A 23,889-nucleotide genomic window follows, 5' to 3' on the forward strand; every position below is an offset into this window, starting at 1 on the left:
TTATGCTTTTTAGGATTTTAATTATGTAATTTTAATTTCTTAGCAATTTGTAATAGTATTTCGGGTATTTTAATGCATTTTAAAAATATGGAAATGTTTTTAGTAATTGAAGTATTTAAATTGAATAATGGAATGACGGGACCCTTGAGCAATGCTCTTGTGGAAGAGAATGGATGTGGGTGTTGTGCTCTTGCGGAAGAGTAGAGAGTAAAAAATTAATAAATGTGGGTCCGAGCCCACATCCATGCTCTTGCGGAAGAGCATGGATGTGGATGCTCTTCATGCATAATTTTAAAGTATGAGAAATGAGAAAAAGTGTAGTTAAAAAAGTGATAGTGGATAGTAGGATTCTTAATAAATTGTAATGGTAGGCCACAGTGGTATAGTTGTAAATAAATTAATGTATATGAGCAATGAGTTGGGGAAACTTCAATAAATAAAAATACCTATATTTTTATGCAACCGAGAAAAATAAAAAATTCACATTTTTATGGAATGGGAGGAGTATAACATTTGCTATCTCGCATAGATCTTTTATGGTTACTTTTATTGGCTACTTAATTTTTATTTTGAAAATAAAAATATTACCCCCTCTTACCCACCTGAGAATATTCATGAAAGAGTATTTATAAACAGTGAATAAAATAAAATAAAAAAGTTAAAGAAAGAATAAAATTCTAATAAAAAATTAATTTAGTCACTCCACAATTCACATGTATGTATTTGTTATTATTTTATGTTGAAATAAAAATAAATAAATTTAATTTTTGTAGTAAAATTATCTAAATATGATACAAATATTTATATACTATTATAAAGTTCTTTAAATTTAAATAGTAGAATATTTAAGTATTTTAGTAGAAATATATAGGTATAGAATTCTCTAGAACATAGATATTATCTAGTTAAATATCTAGATTTTTATAGAGAAAAATCTAGATACATAGATTATTAAAGAATGAAGTAGATAATTATAGAATAGGAATGAATGCCTATAAATACCTTAAAAATAAACTAACAATGACTTAGAAATGCTCTCCATATGTTTTGTTCATTGATCTATTGGAATTAAAGAATAGAGTAGAGAATCTATAAAACTGATTAATAATGACCTTCCGTGTTTTTGGTTAATTATTGACCATTAGATCACCTAATCCTAGAGCCAAGATTTGAGCTGCATTTCTGGACAATTCTCCTTCTTCCAGTTCATCTCATTAAGTACCATTTGTGCATCTGCGGTCTGCCCCACGAGCAAATGCTCTCAAGTCGCGCCTATAGTTTCGAACTTCTATGACCGTGCAACCAACATAATCCAACCCACCAAGAACTTCATTCATCAATTTAAAAGTTATTGTATGACCTATGTTTGCACTTGCACAATCTAATATATAAATTTCTAATGCAATAGGTCAATGTTGCGATTCAGCCTCATAATCGCTTATGGCGTAACTTTACCATATCATGGTTATGTTTTTCATCAAAATGTTTGACAACATAACCAATTCCTTAACAAAACTTAAAAGCAATTTTAGCCTTGCAAAAACACTTCCTAGAAGAATGTCTACGTTTTGACTCATGCCCTTGCATTTTCATTTCTTCTGACCTTCTCTACTGCACAACATATAACTATGTGACATGACCCCCCTTCTTTTTGGATCCATGTTTACGAGTGTCAAACCCAACATGCCGTGCATACTTATTATAGAACTCAGTAGCATCATCAAGTTTAAGAAAAATATGTCCAATATATGGCTTCAGCTGGGATGGACAATCGGGTAAGTATGACACTTGTATAAAAATACAAACTGACTTTTAGTGGAAAATCATAACAAACAAAACATATTCATTCAATAACATATAAGTTCATTCGGCTGTGTTATTACTTCATCAAATAGACAATTTATTTCTTTATGAGTACAATTGATCGCATACTTATTCATACAATACAGAGCATGTCAGCATATCATACTACCTAGTATAAAGTTTGGAATACTTCATTCAGCATAGTTTTAATCTCATTAATCCGACCTGTTACTTCATTATTACTATGTTTACACTATAGACATAAAAAAAAAATAATAATAACACATTGCTCAATAAGAAAAAGTCATGAACCTTCAACTGCGTTATTTTCTTATTCAGGCTCTGAATCTGAATCTGATATCAAAAAGAGAGCCTCTTGGATTTTTAAGATCATTCATAAACGATCCATCTTCAACTGGAGAATATGTTGATGTAGATCCTAATCCATTGAGATTCTCCATGATAGTCAGAATATGGCGAAATTGAAGCAGATCGCGAAATTGAGGCAGAACGCGATGGAGGTAGATCGTGAATTGAAGGAATTGCAGATTGATGCAGATCGTGAAGACCAATGCAAATTGAAGAAGATGTTGACGCAGATTATACAGCTAACGTGAATTGCGAGAAAATTGAAGAAGATTGCCTGAAAATTGATGGAGATTGCGTGAAGATTGTGTGAAGATTGTATGAAGATCGAAGAATTGAGAGAAAGAAAGAGATTCACGTATTTTATGTAGGTTAATAAACTGATTTTCGAAAATACCCTCAACAAGTTTTTTATGAATAAAATATTAAATTAATTGTAATTTAATCCTAACCACAAGCTTATTAAAATGGATGGCCCTAATTTTGTCTCTAGTTCAGTCTTTAAGAAGAGTTCGACATTGATCACAACTCCATTCCTCTAAATATAAATATAATATAATATTTTGTAAAAATTTTGGTTTTTCGGTTGTTCGGGTTTTTTCTCGTCCGAAGCGAACCGAAAAAACCGATATTTTTTTTTTACTTTGGAACCCAATAAATCGACCTGAATTTTAAAATTCGGTTTGGATATTTTCGGATTTTGATTTTTTCGCTCACCCCTATTTCAACATTTGTCATCTCAAATATTTCCTCCAAAGTAAATCAATCTTCCAACATATAATATTCCACATTATATTACACAGATTCCAAAGAAAATGAAAAATGTGAGTGAACCATGTGCAAAACATCTGTTTCCACCTGCCCCTGCAAAGCTCGCTGCAGCTCTGCGAGGTGAGCTGTGTGCCGCCTTCATCAGAGATGTTGCTAGAGTTGCTGCTACTCGGCCAGTCCGTGATGTGAATGTGGGGCATCGCCCTGAACCTGGATTTGAGGTGAGGTGACGTGAAAAGTCGTGGAAGAAACAGTATGTGAAAAAAGAAGAGATACATAGATGTAGGTGATAAGGCTCGTTTCATGCATTGGTTTTGGGTTAAAATTCTGTGCATTTGGGGCGCTGATCTGTGTTTATGAGTTCAGGTGCGTAATAAATCTGCCGGACCTAGGAGTTGTTTTTACCTGACCTGACAGATGCAAAAGAGATGGAATTGAAGTAAAAATCAGAAGTCGTCGTTCGGACCTGAGAGAATTAAAAGTTGGCGACAGAAGCAGAATGGAGCAAGAGCAGATTATTTTAGAGAGTCTTATTTAAGGGCAAAAGCGTCTAATTACCAAAGGGATACCCTAGGGATCAGAGCCTCACATATATGAAGAGCTCAACCTTGAAGAACAAGACAGCCACTTCTACACACTCTTAGCTCAAGCTCTTGTTCCATTCCTTAGTTCCACACTTCAAATTCCTCATTTCACTTGTTGCGCACTTGGAGATGGAGTGATTCCGGCTACCGCGGTGGTTCATCGTTGTTTTGCTGCTGTGTAACACCGCCTTGTGAAGGCGAAGAAACAATATTTACTTTGCTTTGTTTAGTTTGCTTTCGGTTTCAAGTACTTGTTGGTTTTTAAGTTTCATAACTCTAGTTCTTGCTTTGATCTACTGGATTCGAACCTATTTCTTTTTATTATGGAAGTTTATATTGGTTTCTATTGGATATCGCTGAGTTGATGTTTATTTCTTGCTTTTTACTTTCATTCTTGTTTATTGTTGGATGTTTGGAGCTGAGATCTGTTGGTTTTGTTGATGGAGGTTGTGGATTTGTGTATGGAGATGTTTGGATTTGCTGAATCTTGGTGGATTTGAGCTGGAGTTTCGTGTATCTGGTGTCTGTTGTTTACGTTGTGCATGATTATGGCTATTTACTTTCTGTTTCTGCATCCTTTAGGTCCAGTAGCGTAGATCTGCTAGTTTAGGGTTTAATTTCTCGTTTTAAGTTTAGATCTGAAGTTTGTTCTGTTTTCATGGTGTTTAATACTCTGTTTTATCTGCTATTCTCGTTTGATTCCCGAAGAAGATGAAGTTGTTGGTAGTTAGAATCAGATCTGCTTGTGTCAGTATTTTCTGCATATGTACTTTGCTTTTCCCGTATGTCCCCCAGACCCTGTCATACGTCTGCATTGTCTTTTTACTTTTCTGCATGCTTTTCCAGACCCTGGTAGTTTAAGGAAACTTGTCCCCACTTTTCGCTTTATACTTATCTGTCCAAATTAGGAAAGTCCGTCTAGTTAAGTTAACTCCAGTTGTCTTAGAATTTTAAAATATCTCGTTTCTCTAAGGTCATGCATGTTCCGTACGTTCTCATTTCTTAGACCCAGTAGGTAGAGTAAAATTTTTTCGATCTCTCAGACCCAGTAGTTTTAAGTTCTCGACCCACAAAATTACGTGGCAGCAGCCAACACCTGTTTTTCCCAAAACATCCTCAAATGTAATTTCGTAACACCTTCGTCCTCGTGGGATCGATCATTTACTTCCCTGTGCTAAGTTGTAGTATAGTGGGTTGAGGTTTTGGAGAAATAGAGTGCACCCAACGACTCCTTTCTGATAGTTTCATGATCTTCTAGCCTCTGAAGTCTAGTCGAATCCTCTGGACCTGTTAGATCGAGTGATATCACACACCGCACTGCACATCTATATCAGACTCTTCAGTAGGTGTGAGCGGTTCTCGGTTAATCGTACCAGAACCAAGAACCGAATATTCGGTTCTGTTACCGGTTCCAGTTCCATTTAAAAAAAACACCGAAACCGGCCGGTTCTTAATCGGGAACCGAATTGACCAAATTACAATTAAATTTTATTTTATTTTATAATTAATATAGTAATAAATCTAAAATATTGAGTGATTTTTAGATTTAAAAAGTGTTAAATTTGCGAACTCTATTTTTTTTTTGAAGTATTTAAAATGTTTACACTATGATGCTTTGAATCTACAATTATTTCCCCAATCCAATTTTGATAAACTAATTACAATGAGTGGGATTTCATGAGTTTATTTTTATATTCAAAAGAGCTTATACTAATACTAAGTACAAGATAATTTCATATAATAGAAATTTAACTTTATAACAAATTTAATACTATAATAATTCATTTATCATACGATTTTAACTTGTTTGTGAAAAATTTATTAAGCAAAAAGTCATAACGTGATCAATTAGTATTGAAAATCTCATTGAATATTTGTTTAGCTGAAAAATAGGGAAAATGAAATTCAATTTTAAAACTCTTTTTTTTATATAAATAAAATTGCTAAATTTTAGAACTTTTTTTGAAAAAATGCAAACATAATCTAATCTGACCTACTATTTGTTAATTCGTTTGATGATTCTTTATGAAGTAGTTTTACTTACATTTGACATCACTCTCACCCATCAATTAACGACATAATTATTGTTGTGTTGTTGGTTTGAATTTTTTGTGTGTTTATTTGAATTTTTAGGTATTTTTGTTCTATTTCTAGATATTGAATTATTATTTTTTTGGTATTAAATTATTTTAAATTATAAATAAATTCGGATTAAAATTACAATCAATTCCGATTCCGAGATTTATGAAAATTGAAACTGGTTAACCGGTCCAGTTAGAATTGGAACCGATCAAATAAGAAGGCGTATATAGGCGTGGTAAGAGGCCTGGATTTAATATTTAGTTTTATGTCGTAATTGTCTTCGATTTCTCTAGTTTTCTTTCATAATTGTAATCTGATTAGGTTCTAATTCTCCTGTTTTGAGTAGTAAGTAGAAATGCTTTATCATGTTCTATTCGGTTTCGTAGAAATGCTTTTTCCACCCATCCAGCTCTAAATGATTTTTATTTAAGTTTGTTGGTTTAATAATTACTTTTTGTTATATCTTGGGCGTGTTTTGACTTTTGAGGGAGACGAGAGATGCCCAAGCTTCAAAAATCATTGGTTACAGTTTGGTACCGCCGATTTCAGTTTCTGAAAATCATGTATTTGAACTGGACTGTGAGTATATTTGGCAGTTCCGATTTTAGTTTGTAAACCCGATTTCGGTTCCAATCAGAATCGCCGGTTTTTCAGCAGTTTTTCACGGTTTGGGTTTCGGTTTCGCAGTTTCCTGATTTTCATTATTTTGTTTAAGTATTTCGATTTGTAATTAAACGTAATATAAAATAAATTTGAATAAGGCAATGTGTATATTAAAATTGAAAAGGTAAAAAAAATCAATTTTATTAAATTAGAGTTGTAACGGTACAAACTTACTTGTATTAATGTACTCCCTCCGTCTCCTAATAAGTACTCCCTCCGTCCCATAAAAGTTGAGTCGTATTCCTTTTTAGTTCGTCCCAACAAAGTTGAGTCATTTCCTTTTTTAACAAAAAACAAAACATCTAATCACTCTTACTTTATTCCATCATTTACTTTACTCTCTCTTATCTTTCCTACTTTTTCCATCTCTCTTATTTATTTAATATAAATTCTTAATCTATGTACCCAAAAGTTTTATCTCAATTTTTATGGAATGGAGGGAGTAACATTGTTTGACCTGACACGAGTTTTAAGAAATGTAGTGAAAAGTGGGTGAAAAAAGTTAGTTGAATGTGGTCTTATTTTTATATACTCCATATTAATTTTAATTTTATAATAAAATATGAATGAGATGAATGTGATGTCAATTACCAAAAGTAGTAGTACAAAGTAAGGGTATCACTTAATCGGGGACAAACTAAAAAGGATATTAGTGTCAATTAATGAGAAACGAACAACGTAACTTTTGTTATATTTAAATATGTAATTAATAATGAAAGTATGTAATTATTATGAGTATATATTAAGTACTTATATCATTTGGACTATATATTTGATCAAGTAAAACAATGGATTACTAAATACTATGATTTTCTTGGAAGATTTCAAAATATGAGTTAACGTAACTTTTGTTATATTTAAATATGTAATTAATAATGAAAGTATGTAATTATTATGAGTATATATTAAGTACTTATATCATTTGGACTATATATTTGATCAAGTAAAACAATGGATTACTAAATACTATGATTTTCTTGGAAGATTCCAAAATATGAGTCTCAATTTGCTGATCTTTCGATATTAGGAATTAAATTTGCTGACCTTTTAGAATATGGGCTCGAGGTATGCATATTTTTCAAAATAAGAGTTTTTAACTCTTTTATATTTATTCTCTTTTTTTTTTCTTTATGATTTCCTTTCCCATAATTATAAATTGACCAAACTATCCTTTGACCCAATTTTTCAAAAATTCATTCTGCTGCACTCCAAACTAGATTTTGCACTCCACTATCCATCGCGAGTTCGTCGAAATCGGTTATCACCTGCAAATGGAGATTATTTGGAGAATCCTAACTGATGTAGTGATTAATATTTCACTCTTAATTTTCCCATTTTTTTGGTTCTTTTTTTAAGGTGTGTGATTGTGTCTGTGTTGGTTTTCAATGCGTATTTGTAAACTCCACACACGCTCTGCGGCCATAGGCCTTAGACTTGGATCTTGGCAATGAGTCTTTGGCCCTGAATCGTTAGGCTTGAGAATTGAGTTTTATTTGAGCTAAACTTATCATGTATACCACAGAAGTGGACAAAATTAAATTAAATGATCAAATTCAGCTTGGACACAATGACACATGACAAACTCATACACATGTCCTGAAATGTGTAGACTCATTTTGTGATCAACGAGTCGTTCAGGTTTGTCCCTCAAACGAACAACGGCGTGAGACATATCGAGATACATCATGTTCTGCACACGTCCAACCCACGTTCGAGAAAGACGCCTATAACGGTTGCAACATCGACCGTTTCTCGCCAATCGTGGAGGCAGCAGCGTTGACTCCAGCAGGACCACAATGCAGTGGACTATGTTGATAAATTAAACAGTCACTCCATGCATATGAACACACTTTTTCTCCGCATAAGCATAAATCATCTCTCTATATTCTTCATAAGTCGAAGTACTATCCTCGCCATTGCAATTCGTCAAAGATTGTTATCGAGATCTATTTGGCAACAAATTCTAAATTCACAATCGTTATACTCCTTCCGTCTGATGCAACCGATTGCTTTTCTCTTTTTAATTGTCATGCTACAAATGATTAATAGTAGTATCTATTTTTTACGATTTCACTTATAAGGAAGGAGTTGGAGGAAGTACAATTTCACCCTTCATCAAATCGCAATTAAATTACAATCTCTAAAAATTTATTACCTTTCACTTTATCATTCTTTTTTATAGTGAATCACATACTCCACTAACTCATTTCCTTTCACATTTTGTTATAAAACTAATATTATAAAAGTAGGATCCATATACCACTAACTTTTTCAACTCACTTTCCGTTAGAGCACTAGCAATGGTGACCTATTTTCGGAGCCCATCTCAGAGCCTATCTCCATTTTCTCCTGCCACGTCAGCAGACCCATCTCAGAGCCTATCTTCATGTAATGAGAGCCCATCTCAGAACTTATCTCAGAGTCTATCCCATTTCCACATCAGCACTATTTTTATATTTTACTTTTAATTGTTAGTCTGAAATAAAATGATATAATATAACAAGAAAAATAAATTTAAGACAATTCAATAAAAAACATTTCATTAATAAGAAAATATCCTACATTTATAAAAAATATCAAAAAAAAATAAACTAAAAATATTGATAAAAACCATTAAAAATATTGTGACTAGAGAAAAGTAAAATGTAGAGTGAGATGAAATAAAATGGGATTAAATGTGAATAATTAGTGGGAATGGAGTATATATAGAGCATAAAAAATGAATTTAAAAAAAGAAGAAGAAGAATCAACCTAGCCGATACATCGGCTGAGGCGTGGAGGCCCAAAAGAGTGGCCATCGGCTCCCTCTCCACAATGGGAGGGGGGAGGCGATCGATCGGCCTTCATTGCTACTGCTCTTCGGCTCCCTCTCCACAATGGGAGCGGGGGAGGAAGGCGATCGATCGCCCCCCATTGCTACTGCTCTTACATTTTTTAAAACACGTGCCGAGTCAAATTGTGACAAATTATAAGGGACATGAAGGAGTAATTATATTTTCTCGTCCTAGTTTAAGTAATGTATTTTATAGAATGAAAACAATATATTTAATAAATTAAGTACTAGTACAAAATAGTAATCTATCGTCCGTGAATAGGAGTCTCGTTTTGCTATTTTAGTCCGTCCGCGAATGAGTCCCGGTTCACTTTTACCATAAACGGTAATAGGGTCTCACCTTCCACTAACTCATTACACCGACATTTCATTTAAAACTAACATATACAAGTGATACCCCTATTTCACTAATTTTTTTTCACCCACTTTTCTTAACATTTTTTAAAATCTCGTGCTGCCAAGAGATGAGACTCCTAATGGCGGACGGAAGTAGTAAAGACAAAATAGTAGTAACAAATTAGCATAAAAATAAGTGATTAAAAATAAAATAAGAAAATTGAGCTTGTGTAGAATACGTATAATCTATACATATATAAAAGGGGAGTTTTGGGGATATTTACATGATTGCCATTTTGAATTAAAAAATATAATTTAATTTAAATTGATTTTTGTTATTAAAAATTATGGATCTTAATCGGACAGTTTCATATATCAACCTTTTCTTGCCTAATAAAAATTATTGTGGTAACTGCAATAGACACGTTTTAATGCCTGATAAAAATTAATGATGGTAACTACAATAGACATGTTTTCATGCCTAATAAAAATTAATGATTGTAACTGCAATACACATGTCTATATTTCTTTTTGGTGAGCTAGACTTTGATGCTCAAAATGGATTAGATCATTAGATGCATTCTCTAACATCTGCAGCAGTAGTTGTGATAAATGATTTGAGGTACGAAATTTTTCAGTTTTGTATATCCAGCTTCATTTCTATATATGGAGCATGAGGAGTGTACTATAGAGTATATGTATTGATCTCCCGGAGTTACAGGTGCTCGTGAATTTGAAAGGGTGAGCAGAGAAGGTAAACCAGATGACTTTCTAAACCCTAATAACCATTTTCAAGAGTTTTGAGAAAAATCTATTTGTAATTTAATTAATTTAATTATAGCCTTTAATAGAGAATTAACCGCTCACTATGGCTTTCAATTCAAATCTTGATGGTCAATGAATGATTGTTATTAAAACATATTATGTTATACGTTTCTTTTATAGCCGAGTAGAGTGAAAATTTTATAAGATTCTTGTGATAAACGAGGGAAATGAAAAGGTCTTGGGAGTCAAAATGTTTTAATATAGGATCATTATAAATATATGGTTTTGGTACCTACAAATCCGATCACTCATTATATTGTATTTTATGCAAAATTGTGATGTGGTGTTTCTATTCTTACCATTGGGAGAAGCTTTGCATCAGGTCATGATTCTTTGTATTGATCGGCGTCATTCAAAAAAAAGATGAGCTTTAACATTAATCTTCTTTAACAAGGACTTAAAGGGGAAGAAGAAGGAATGGATTGTGAGCTTCAATTTAAATCTTCTTCAACAAGGATTAAGAGAGGAAGAAAAAGAGATGTAGTGCGTGTGGTTGCAACAATTGCACCGATAATGGCCAGGCGGCGATTTCTGAGGGGAAAGTTTTTCACCAACTAAAAAAGATAAAAAGAGGAAGACGTCGGTTTCAATTTTGTAAAGATGAAGGTCGGAACGCTTTAATTTATTCAGTTACCGTGAAATCATACATGCATTAAACTTACTATCATGTTTTTCACAGACACATGTTCTCAAGGTCCACATCCACTGTCATGGTTGCAAGGTTGCATGCGTAAAGTGAAGAAAGTGCTTCGAAAAATTTATTAGAAATGGGCCACTTACACCTTAAAAGGCCTCATAAGGGGGAGGGTTATCCACACTTATATAGAGGAGCTAGGATCATCACCAAGCCGATGTGGGACAAGGATTTGGAGAATTTAACAAAATCCAAGGTAAATAGCCGTAAATACATTTCTAACTACAAAAGATCGAATGTCGAATGAGATAAAGGATATTGTTTTACCTCACCAACTACAAACTGTTCAACCTTGCTTTTTTACATTTTATCTGAACGGATTGATGGTGTAGGCATCTACGAAGTGAATATCGATGCAGATGAAGCACACAAGGTGACCGTGTTGGGAAATGTTGATGGCGAACACTATCATATTTTACTCTGTTGGAAGACTATCATAATGTAGGGTGTATGATATTTTTTAAAATTACTACTACTAATTTTGGAAAGAAAAAAATATATATAAAATTATGTTGGTAGCGAATTTTGAGGGCTGATTCTAGAGATGTTTTTCTTATTTATTCACTATATTAGTTTAAATTCGGCGCTGATTCAGGGTTGGGATGTATTGATCAATTACTTTAAGGCCATGTTTGGTTGCCAGGATTCTATCTGGGAAAGTAATCTGATTCCTTAAATTTTAAATTCCTTTGTTTGTTTCGGTTTTTAATCAAACTGGGAAAGTAATCAGAATCCGAGAATAAGGAAAGTGAGTACAACTTTCCAGGATTCTGAATCCTAACTTTTCTTAGGTATTCTTTTTCCCAGTTTTAGGATTCTTACATTTTTAAGCAATATAGTGTAGTTTTATTATTATTATTATTATTATTATTATTATTATTATTATTATTATTATTATTATTATTATTATTATTATTATTATTAATTACAATGTTTTAAAAATAATTTAAAATTATAAATCATAGTACTTAATTTCACAATAATAAATAACTATAATTAAAATTATCATAATTATAACTATATTTTACATTAATTCATAATAGTAATTAATAATTAATAAATAAAATATAATTATATAATATAAATTGTATAATAAATAATAATTATTATATTTTATAAATTAATAGTTAATCAATAAATTCATAGTGCAACTTTATTTATAAAATATATTCAATTATAATATCCGTAAATTTATAATTATAATATAATAATTATTATATTTATTGTTATAATAAATGAGTATAATACTGCATGTAACTATAATTATAATTATATTATTATATATTATGATGGATACTCCATGTTTAAACTATCCATCATAATAATAAGTATAATAATATAATTATTATTATTTATAATTAATAATTTATTAAAATTTTTATAATATTATTTTTTTTTATAAATAAAATAATAATAAGTATATTTTTAGTTTGGTGTTTAGATTAAATATAAATTTAAAATCTTGATATTTTCAAAATACAGGAAAGTAAAGTTACTGGGAATCATATTCCCGAGATTCATTTTCCCAGGAATCAGAGATTCATTTTCCCAGGAATCATTTTCCTTGCCAACTTTACTTTCCTGCCAACCAAACATGGCCTAAATATGTTACTATATGCTTTGTGTAAAATTATGGGGTGATTGAGAAATTATGCGAAGTTTATTGTGCATTGAGTCCAACTTACCGCCTATATTAGTTTTTTAACTATAAAAAATGCGCCCATGAGGCCATGAATATAACTTATGTTCCAATTAGTTAATATAAGTACTACTGCTTTTTTATGCTTTACAATACTAATAAAGAACTTGAATTATATTTGATTAATTTTACATGTAATGTAGTGTATAACAAAGATTTCCAAAATTTATAGTTGATTTCTCTTTTATTTAATTCTTTAATATAATAGGTTTTTATTTCTTAGTATGATTTAATAATAGAATACTGTAGTATGTGAATAATTGTTTCATATATATTATTATATTTATTATATACATTTTTGTTTATCATTTTTATATGATAATATTATTTCTAATTTTATATCATTAATTACAATATAAAGCAATGTTTTAGAAATATCTCATCAATCCTCATGAAAAACACCAAAGTTTGAGAATAAGTATTGATGTTTTTAAATATTTCAACCAAAGTTTGAGAATCCATAAGTATTGATGTTTTTAAATATTTCAACCAAAGTTTGAGAATTCATAAGTATTAATGTTTTTAAATATTTCAACCAAAGTTTGAGTGATCAATAAAGTAAAATTGAACTGGGACGGAGAGAGAATTTTATTGATATTTGGCTCATTTGTTGGTCATGATGAGTATATTTTAAAGTTAAGGGTTTAGGATTTAGGTTTCAAGGTTTGGGTTTTTAGTGAATAGGGTCACTATATTGCAATAAAATGAAGCTCGACTAGGAAGTGTCTCGCCAGTGCAATCTTAAATTATTGCAACGTAAACTTGCCCCTGCAATTATAACTCAACGGTTAATTCATATTTTCACAGAATTAAAATTCTTTTTAGTTTTAAGTCTGATATTTAAATGTCAATATAGTTTATTAAAATGCTAACACAAATATGTGTTGAAATTTTAATGTGATCGTATTGACATTTTTAAGAAAAATTAGCATTTAAACACACTTTCTTGTGTCCATGTAGGGTTAATATGATTGAAAAAGTATAATCCAAAGTAAGAGGATATCGAATATTCTATTGTTTATCATTTCACAAATTTTATTTCGCATAATGAAATAAATATGAAGAAATAAAAATGACCCGTGCATCACAGGGCGTGATACTAGTAGATACGTAACGCCACACTCGCTTCATCGCTACCACCACAATCAAGTGATCAATTCTTTCTATTTCTGCTTCACATTTTTTTAATTCTCCCCCATAAAAGAAAGAAATATCACACCTTTCATTTTCATTCAACATCCTCCCTCCACGTTTGATTATCTATCTTCTCTTTCGCTGTGTGTTTTTAGCCACTAGATGACGACGTCGTTTGCTGCCGCTGCCGTAGCCGCAGCCAAGGACCCTGCCATCCCGATTTTTCCGTCCACCTTCACCGGCTTGAACTCCGCTTCCACCTATCTTCTCCTCTCCAAACGCCCCCAGCGTTTCCACTCCTCCGCCGCCACTCCACATCACTCCTTCATCAGAGCCGTCTCCACGGTATTATTATTATAACAATGTGCACTGATCGTCAATTTTTTATTCCTTACTGCTCAATTCCAGCTATAAGAAATCTATATGAAATGAGAATTAATTAAAAAATTAATTTCTAGTTTATTCGTTTGAAGATCTATTGAGGTTTATTATTTTAACAGTGTAGGCAGATGGAGCTCTGTAATGCTGTATACTCCTAATTTGTCGTTTCATTATTTTAAAATAGTATTGGTAGTAGAAAAATGGCTGCTAACTCTGAGGCATCTATAATATTCTATACGGTATAGAAAAATCAAATAATAAATAGATTTCTAGATTATCACACTAGAGTTTGAGTTTTAATGTTCATTTTCTGATGGAATGCAGTTAGTGTTTGAAGATGGATAAATGTGAAACATCATACCACTTGGGAAATTAATGGATTCAGCTTTTTCTTGTTTCATTTCAAAACTAGTATTGCTTATTTTTGTTGTCGTTGCGAATATAATCTTCAAGTATATATCAGAAGTCGAGTGCCTCTTTCGGATGTATATTTTGTTTGACCAAAAAACCTGCTCACAGAGTATCGCCAACCTAACCATCAACCAACACCATTTGGTTAATTTAATATTGGAATAAAAAAAGTGTCATCATATTTAAATGGTTCATATGACTCCTTGAGACAAGAGTTGTTCTCTGATTAGATTTTCTTATGTAACTGTGCATGTTTCTCTCTGCTCTAGTAGTCACCAGAAAAATGACTAGAGATGGGAATCTTGACATTCTAAACTTTTTTTGGCAAATGTCGTCATGTGAGTAGAGAACCTAGCCTGTGTGTTCCCCATCAGACCCGAAGTATCTAGAACCTTTTGCCTATCTTCCTTCTATGACTCAGATTATGTTAATACCTAAACTATAATTAAGGGACCAATTAACAACAGGTACATGTAAATAAATAAAAAAAGATGAACACATGTTGATTGGCGACAAGTCAAGGCCTCAAGAACCCTATCATGCCATCTTAGTCCTTCTTTCTTTGGGTTGGAATAGAAGGAAGGCTTAATTTATTTGTCGCGGTGCCTCTCGCCAAACTGGCACAATCCATCAAACTAGCATAATCCATGTGTTGGCTACACTCATATGTTCTCTACTTCTCTTATTATGACACATGATGCTGCATATATACCCAATTGTATGCTACTACCATAACCTTTCTTTAAAAATTTTAGCTCAAGAGAGTTCGCTTTATATTGATGATCTTAACCTCCTCACTGGTGTTAAACAGTGAGTGTTCACCTTTCCTTTTGTGGAAAATTTTTGGTTGAACAGACTGTGCTATAATACGGTTCTTCTTCAGCTAATTCATTATTTTATTGATATTGCATTTCTTCACAGCCTGTAAAGCCAGATGCTCCTGTTGAGCAGAAACGCAGTAAGGTCGAAATAATCAAAGAGCATAGTGACTTCATAAGATATCCTCTCAATGAGGAGTTGTTAACTGATGCCCCTAACATCAATGAGTCTGCCATACAATTGATCAAGTTCCATGGTAGCTATCAACAGTACAATAGAGATGAACGTGGGGGAAGGTCTTACTCCTTTATGCTCCGTACTAAGAATCCTTGTGGAAAGGTTTCAAACCAACTCTACCTGGCCATGGATGATCTAGCCGATCAGTTTGGGATCGGAACACTTCGTTTGACTACTAGGCAAACCTTTCAACTTCATGGCGTTCTAAAGAAAGACCTCAAGACAGTAATGAGTACGATCATTAAAAGCATGGGTTCAACACTTGGTGCATGCGGTGATCTGAACAGAAATGTTCTTGCTCCTGCAGCACCCATCTACCGAAAAGATTATTTGTTTGCCCAGGAAACTGCAGAAAATATTGCTGCACTCTTAACCCCACAGTCAGGTTTTTACTATGATATGTGGGTGGATGGGGAAAAAGTTATGTCTGCAGAACCTCCTGAGGTAGTGAAGGCTCGAAATGATAACTCCCATGGTACAAATTTTACTGATTCACCTGAGCCCATCTATGGAACTCAGTTCTTACCAAGGAAGTTCAAAATTGCGGTAACTATACCAGGAGACAATTCTGTCGATCTATTTACAAATGATATTGGCGTGGTGGTTGTGTCTGATGCTGATGGCGAGCCCCAGGGCTTTAACTTATATGTAAGTGAATTTATTTCAGTTGGTTTATTGCATGCTATCCTTGAAACTCCACAGTGCTAATTCTGATACAATGATCATTTAAGGTTGGTGGTGGGATGGGGAGAACCCATAGAATGGAGAACACCTTCCCTAGGCTGGCAGAGCCATTGGGTTATGTGCCAAAGGAGGATATATTGTATGCTGTAAAGGCTATTGTCGTCACCCAAAGAGAAAGTGGAAGAAGAGATGATCGCAAATATAGCAGGATGAAATATCTAATTAGCTCATGGGGAATTGAGAAGTTCAGAGCTGTCGTTGAGGGGTATTATGGAAAGAAATTCAAACCTTGCCATGAGTTGCCTGAATGGGAATTTGAAAGCTACTTGGGTTGGCATGAGCAGGTTAGTTTTATTGTTAAAAGTATGCTTTGTATTTTTTGTACTTTCTCAATACGTAAGGAATGTTTTTCCTTTTACTTCCTAAGTATTTCATTACTTTTTCTATATGTTTATTCTTGTCTTTTGTAGTTTATTGTACAAATACTTGTTTTTATAGGGAGATGGTCGACTATTTTGTGGCCTCCATGTAGATAGTGGTCGAATCAAAGGGATAATGAAGAAGACACTACGAGAAGTAATTGAGAAGTATAATTTGAATGTCCGCATTACCCCAAATCAGAATATCATTTTGTGTGACATTCGTCAGGCATGGAAGTACCCAATCACTACTGTTCTCGCTCAGGGCGGTTTATTGGTGAGATGTTGGCTGAGAATATTGAGATAAGTGTGTTATGATAATCTCTTATGCAATGCAATATATCCAGGTAGGAAGAGATTCAGAATGCTACTTCTGAATTGCAATATACCTGAATATAGCTGGAATTGATTGCATTGCACGCAAGAAATTCATCATGGTTATTTTATTCCAAATCACTTAACTATTTACTACTATTGTAATTTACTTAGTGAAAGAAAAGAGCAAATATATATGTAAATTTACATCATCATATTTTACTCCATTGGGGATGAGTCGGCTTTTTAATATTTCAAGAGGCTAATATGACCCATTTCTTTTGATAGCAACCAAGGTATGTTGATCCTCTGAATGTGACAGCAATGGCATGCCCAGCTATGCCACTTTGTCCTTTGGCAATTACAGAAGCTGAGCGTGGAATACCTGATCTCCTTAAGCGAGTCCGAGCTGTTTTTGAGAAGGTATAACTCTTTTATTTCTGGAAATATAGTCATACTGATCTGGAAGATTTCATTCAGTTTTGAGATGATCCATGATACTTGCTGATGGAAACTCATTTCACATTATTTAAGGTCGGCTTGAAGTATAGTGAAACTGTGGTTATGAGGGTAACTGGCTGCCCCAATGGTTGTGCAAGACCTTACATGGCTGAACTCGGCTTGGTTGGTGATGGTCCAAATAGTTATCAGGTGAGGGAGGATGTGTGCTTTGACATTTACGATGCTAGTGATCATCTTTATTGGCAATTTAATGCTTGTATACAACGGCACAGTTTTGGCTAGGAGGGACGCCCAACCAAACTACACTTGCAACAGTGTTCAAAGATAAAGTTAAGATTCATGATTTGGAGAAAGTTCTAGAACCTTTGTTTTATCACTGGAAACGCAAGCGGCTCTCCAAGGAATCATTTGGCGAATTTACAAACCGCATGGTAGGCAGTTGATTTGGATAGAGGTATGGTATATTAGTTATACATTAATCACAGAACTAAAAGGCATTGATTTGGACAGGGCAAAGAGAAGATGTTGGAGTTGGTGGATAAATGGGAAGGAATGCCACAAGGGCCATTGCGGTATAATTTGAAGCTTTTTGCTGACAAGGAGACGTACGAAAAAGTGGATGCTCTAGCGAAACTTCAGGGTAAGAGTGCTCATCAATTGGCAATGGAGATTATCCGCAATTTCGTGGCTTCCAACCAAAACGGTACGATTGAGTGAACCGAAAAATATTAATGGTGGTTAAGATCTCATTTGCTTGCCAGTGTTGCACCTAGTTTTTATTTTATTTTTTGAGGCTGTTGAATTCTAGGTTTAGTTTTGTGCGAAGAATAATCGCTCATGGTTCGCACTTGAATCCTTTATGTCAGAAGGTTTATAAAGTATTCTGTATATGATTTATACAATTCTCATATACTATTAGATTGTATTATATTCAACTCACACATGGATGTGAACTGAACTTAAGATCTTAAATAGTGTATAGACTGTATTATGTCCAAGTAAAATTAAATAGAAAGACAAACCAAATACCTCTCACTAACAGTTGGTAACTAGCATACATAGGTAATGCCCATCTTCTTTGTTTGCTTGATTATTTGTAGTTTACTGAAATTAATTACTAACAAGGATATTTAAGGGTCTGGTCTCCGTGTCAACTTTAATGGAGGAAAATACAATTTTTTTGGCAAAACACATCTGTCCTTGTACCTACATATTTTGTTTTAATTGGTCCTTATACAATTTTTAGTTTCATTGGATTTTATACCAACGCATTTTGATTTAAGAGGTTTTCATACTTTTACTTTTTTGTTGTATCTTTATTTAATGGAGTTAATGATTTGATTTACTTTTGTGTTAGTTAATTTTTGTTTCTGTTGTTTATTTATAAATTAATTCGGTTACAATATTACTCTAATTTGAAAAATAGAAAATATATTGATATTGCATGTTATCAACGTTATAATTTTTTTTAATTTTCTAATACTGTTTGAATCAATATTGTAACTAAATTAATTTTAAATAATAATAATAAAAAGAAATAAATAGCACAATGAAAGGTAGTTAAATTCTGAAATACAACAAAATTAAAAAATTAGTATAGAAACCTTTTAAATCAAAATGTATTAGTGTAAGTATGAATGTCAGTACAGTTTGTAACATGTGGTTGACCCAAATAGCCCGTTTAATTTTAAGGGTTTAGGGTTGGAAATTTTCAACCCGATCAGCTCTCACCAATTAGATCGCAATTTGAATGGGCCAGACTTGAATCCCAATGGGCTGGTCTGGTGGGTTAGATCTAGATACAATTGTCTATTATTTCTTCATGTTTGACACATAATTTGACATTAATTTGACATTTCATTAATTATATTTATATATACTCTCTTTGTCCCACTGAAGAGACCCACTTTTCTTTTTAGATTGTCTCGCCTAAGATGACCAATTACTAAAAATAGAAATCCCTTTAGCTATACTTTATTCCCTCTCCGTTGATCTCTCCACCTAACACACAAAATAAAATTGTATAAAATCTCATCCCGCCCACGGAAGAAGTTATCTTCCTTGGGACAGAGGGAATATATAAGTATAAAAAACCTTTAGTTTTATATTTAATATACATGTTAGATTTTTATTAATATAATAATAGATAAATGAATCAAAAAATTCATATTAAATACTCCCTAAGGCGTGAGGGCATTTTTGGACATTCATATCTAGGTATTGAATATGATATTTTCTTTATCTCTCTCTAGTATTATATTATGATATATTCTAATAGTTTGAATACCTAAAATGATATTTTCAATTCACTTTTTCAATAACTTTATGACAAATCATCTTTCTTTCTTTGCATTAAACTATATAAAGTAAAAAATTTAAATAAAAAATACTATGAAATTCTTAAATGTATTAATTATAAAAATTAAAATTATAAATTTAACTAGAGTGAACTACAAAAATGGTCCCTGGACTATGGGTTTATCTTGCTCATAGTCCCTGAACTTTAAAAAATATCGTCAGACATTCCTGGACTAAGGGTTTATCTCGAAAATGGCCCTTTTCACTGTTTTCGGTCAAAAATACCCTTTTGGGGGATTTCGGGGGGTTTGGGAAATTTGGTCTTTTTAAACTTTCAACATTTTAAATCTGATATTATTTCAGTTATGTACTAAATCTGATATTATTTCAATATTATCATTCTTCTTCCCTTTTGTCATCCTTCACTTTATTTCTTTATTTCAATATTAGATTTAATTTTATAAAATTAAATTTTAAATTTTAATTTTTATATATCAATAAATTTATTTAATTATAAAAATTATTAAATAACAATAATTAATAGTCATAATCAATATTTGATAATGTCCAATATTTAATCAATAAGGTGACAACGCCTTAGTTTTAATCAATATTTAATAGTTTTAATCATAAATATATCATATAACATGATTTATTCTGAAATAAATATGCATCTAATGTAAGACTAAAATTTTTAGCCTTACAAAAATTTTGTAGGATCAAATTTTTAGTCAACTTCATAATATTCAATCACAAGCAATTATAACAATCGAACAAAGGCTAAATAAAATAATTAAAATTTACTAGAAAATTTCAACAAATTCTATATAAAATTTTGAGTGAACTACAAAAATATTCCCGGGACTACCGTTTATCTCGCCATTAGTCCCTGGACTTTCAAAATATCCCTAGACAAAACCTGGACTAAGCGTTTATCTCGGAAATGATCCTTTTTCACTGTTTCGTGACAAAAATACCCTTTTGGGGGGTTTTGGGAGGTTTGAGCAATTTGGTATTTTTACACTTTAAATCTGATATTATTTCAGTGATGTACTAAATCTGATATTATTTCAAAATTATCATTCTTCTTCCCTTTTGTCATCCTTCACTTTGTTTCTTTATTTCAATATTAGATTTAATTTTATAAAATTAAATTTTAAATTTTAAATTTTAATTTTTAAATATCAATAAATTGTTTAATTAAAACTATTAATTCATGGGCACTATAAATATTGATTAAAACTATTAATTTTTGTTATTTAATACTCCATCCGTCCCACGTTACTTGAGACGTTTCTTTTCGACATGAATTTAAGAAAGTTGTATTTAGTGAGTTAAATAAAATAGAGGAGAGAATAAAGTAAGAGAAAGAAGAGAGAGTAAAGTAAAAAAAAAAGTAAAGTAGGTGAGATTAGATGTTTTGTTTTTAGCCAAATATAGAAATGACTCAAGTAACTTGGAACAACCCAAAAAAGAATATGACTCAAGTAACTTGGGACGGAGGGAGTATAATATTCAACTGAATTGAAGAAGTACACATTAATCATGATGGAAAAATAAGAGCTATTCTATTTAGCCTTCGTTTGGTTTGTTATAATTGCTTGTGATTAAATATTATGAAGTTTGACTAAAAATTTGATACTACTAAAATTTTATAAAATTAAATCTAATATTGAAATAAAGAAACAAAGTGAAGGATGACAAAAGGGAAGAAGAATAATAATTTTGAAATAATATCAGATTTAGTACATAACTGAAATAATATCTGATTTAAAATGTTAAAAGTGTAAAAAGATCAAATTTCTCAAACCCCCCAAAACCCCGCAAAAGGGTATTTTCGGCCGAAAACAGTGAAAAATGATATTTTCAAGATAAACCCATAGTTCAGGGATGTCCGGTGATATTTTTAAAGTCCAGAGACTATGAGCGAGATAAACCCATAGTCCATGAACCATTTTTGTAGTTTACTCATTGAACTATCAAAATAATAATTTGATACTTGTGCTTTGATTATTTAAAATAGTTTTTTTTAATTAGTCCTAAATTTTTAATATTTATAATCAATCCAAATTTTTAATTTTTAATATTAAAAAATAATTCATCCCAATCAAACTTTAATTTATCTACAAGTTATTTTGAAATTATATTTATGATTTTAATTTATAATTAATTTATTTAAGAATTTACAGTATATTTTATTTTAATTGTTTACTTTCTAAAAGTTTTAGAGAAAGAGAGATAGAGGATCTGACATAAAATGATTGAAAAAGTGAGGTGAAAAATATCATTTCAAGTACTCAAACTATAAGAAAATATCATATCTAGTAATTAGATATGAAAGTCCACAATGCCCCCCCGGGGGGGTATTTTTCGTGCAAAATTGTGCTGAATAGTGAAAAAATACCATAAGTGTGATTACACCTTTGTTCAAGGACTACTCATGATATTTTTAAAGTTCAGGTACCTGTAGCGTGCAAAACACACAGTTTAGGGACCATTTACGTAGTTCACTCTTTATTATAAAACTAAAAGTATAAAAGTGAGACCATATTCCACTAACTTTTTCAACTTACTTTTCTATACATTTATTAAAATCTGTGCCGGAACCAAAGTGAACAATTATTGGGGGACGGGGGGAGTATCCCAAAATCATCATAATTAAATGCTTTACATCCTTGAAATATGACTAATTTTTATTATTTATTAGATTGACCACATGTTAATTTTATTGGTAGCAGTTCGATTAACTCGCTGAGTTCATTCGAAACCCAATCATTTAAGGTTAGGGTTAAATATTTATAACCCGATAAAATCACAACCAGATTAGTCGCTCCTGAATAACTTGTAGCCCGTGGAGGGTTGTCACGAAACTTGCTGGGCTGATTCGACTGACATCCTTGAGTGTAAGGACCTATGAAACAAAAATTATAAGAGGACCTAATGAACCAAAAATTTGTAAAAGGGCATCTAAGATTGCATGATACAAAGCTAAAAATTTCACTACTTTCGACTCTGAATTGGTTCTCTTTGCAACTCATGGCAGCATTTCGGTGTACGCCTTCCGCAAAGCGCAACGAAATGTCTTCTCGAATTTGCATGGATTCCTCACCAAATTACAACTTAGCTCACCAAATTACAACTTAGAGCATCAGCACCGGCGGACGTCCGCCGGGCATCGGACGGCGTGCCCGACGTCCGCCATTGGGGGAGGAGGGCATGCGGACAGACGTCCCGTGCGGACACGGGAGTTCCGCGGTTATGTCGCGACATCCGTCGCGAAGGCTACGGGACGTCCGCCGATGTGGCATGCGAACGGACGTCCGCGGCGGACGACCGGTATAATTAAATTTTTTTTTTCAAACTCTATATATACGGCTCGTTGAACTTCATTTTATTTGCACCACTTGTATTAACAAGTTTCTGTCTCTCTCTACGTTTCTTTTACAATGGCAAGTGGCAGTGGAAGTGGTAGTGGTAGTGGTAGTGGTGCGGGTGGTAGTAGTGCTCCAGATTGGCGCCAGATCGTTAGGGATGAGCTGCGTGCCGTTACGTCTAGGGAGATAAATCGGGCGTTACAAGCGGCCATGCAGTAGCAGCGACAGCCGGCGGTACCTACACCCATCCATCATCGAACTCAAATACCTCAGGATCGCATCGCTGCACACTATCGGTTGTACGCGGACTACTTTGCTTCATAGCCACGGTTTGGGGGGCAACTTATTCCGCCGATGGTTTAGGATGAGTCGTCCATTGTTTCTACGTATTATTGGCTCTTTAGAGCGTCGGTATGAGTATTTCAGGATCAGAAGCAGTTGGTAAACCCGGCCACACGCCCATTCAGAAGTGCACGGCAGCAATCAGGCAACTGACATACGAAGGTACGGCCGAATGTTCGATGCGTACCTCCACATCGGCGAGTCGATTGCCCGCGAATGTCTGGAGTTTTTTTGTCAAGGCGTTAGGGAGATATTCAGGGATACCTATCTTCGGAAGCCTACCCCCCAAGACTGTCAGGATCTGATGACTATGCACGGGGGTCCCGACGGTAGAGATAGATGTTGTATGCATAGTGT

General features: G+C 32.9%; 1 protein-coding gene across 1 annotated transcript; it reads left to right on the forward strand.

The window, feature by feature from the left end:
* Positions 1 to 13,800: 13,800 nt before the first annotated feature.
* LOC125224052 (sulfite reductase 1 [ferredoxin], chloroplastic-like) lies at positions 13,801 to 18,453 on the forward strand. Its single transcript, XM_048127393.1, has 8 exons — positions 13,801 to 14,135; positions 15,504 to 16,286; positions 16,370 to 16,666; positions 16,821 to 17,018; positions 17,345 to 17,479; positions 17,591 to 17,707; positions 17,791 to 17,949; positions 18,029 to 18,453. Exons 1-8 carry the CDS (start codon positions 13,953 to 13,955, stop codon positions 18,233 to 18,235), a joined length of 2,079 nt encoding a protein of 692 aa, XP_047983350.1. The 5' UTR covers positions 13,801 to 13,952; the 3' UTR covers positions 18,236 to 18,453.
* Positions 18,454 to 23,889: the final 5,436 nt, after the last annotated feature.

Source organism: Salvia hispanica, chromosome 4 (genome assembly GCF_023119035.1).
Source record: "Salvia hispanica cultivar TCC Black 2014 chromosome 4, UniMelb_Shisp_WGS_1.0, whole genome shotgun sequence".
Classification (NCBI taxonomy): Eukaryota; Viridiplantae; Streptophyta; class Magnoliopsida; order Lamiales; family Lamiaceae; genus Salvia; species Salvia hispanica.

What these genes read in the sequence shown, in the direction of transcription:
- LOC125224052 (XM_048127393.1), top strand. Translation starts at nt 13,953, where the DNA reads ATGACGACGTCGTTTGCTGCCGCTGCCGTAGCCGCAGCCAAGGACCCT. An exon ending in TCATCAGAGCCGTCTCCACG is followed by an intron (nt 14,136 to 15,503) that starts GTATTATTATTA and finishes ATTTCTTCACAG; the next exon opens with CCTGTAAAGCCAGATGCTCC. An exon ending in GCGAATTTACAAACCGCATG is followed by an intron (nt 17,950 to 18,028) that starts GTAGGCAGTTGA and finishes TGATTTGGACAG; the next exon opens with GGCAAAGAGAAGATGTTGGA.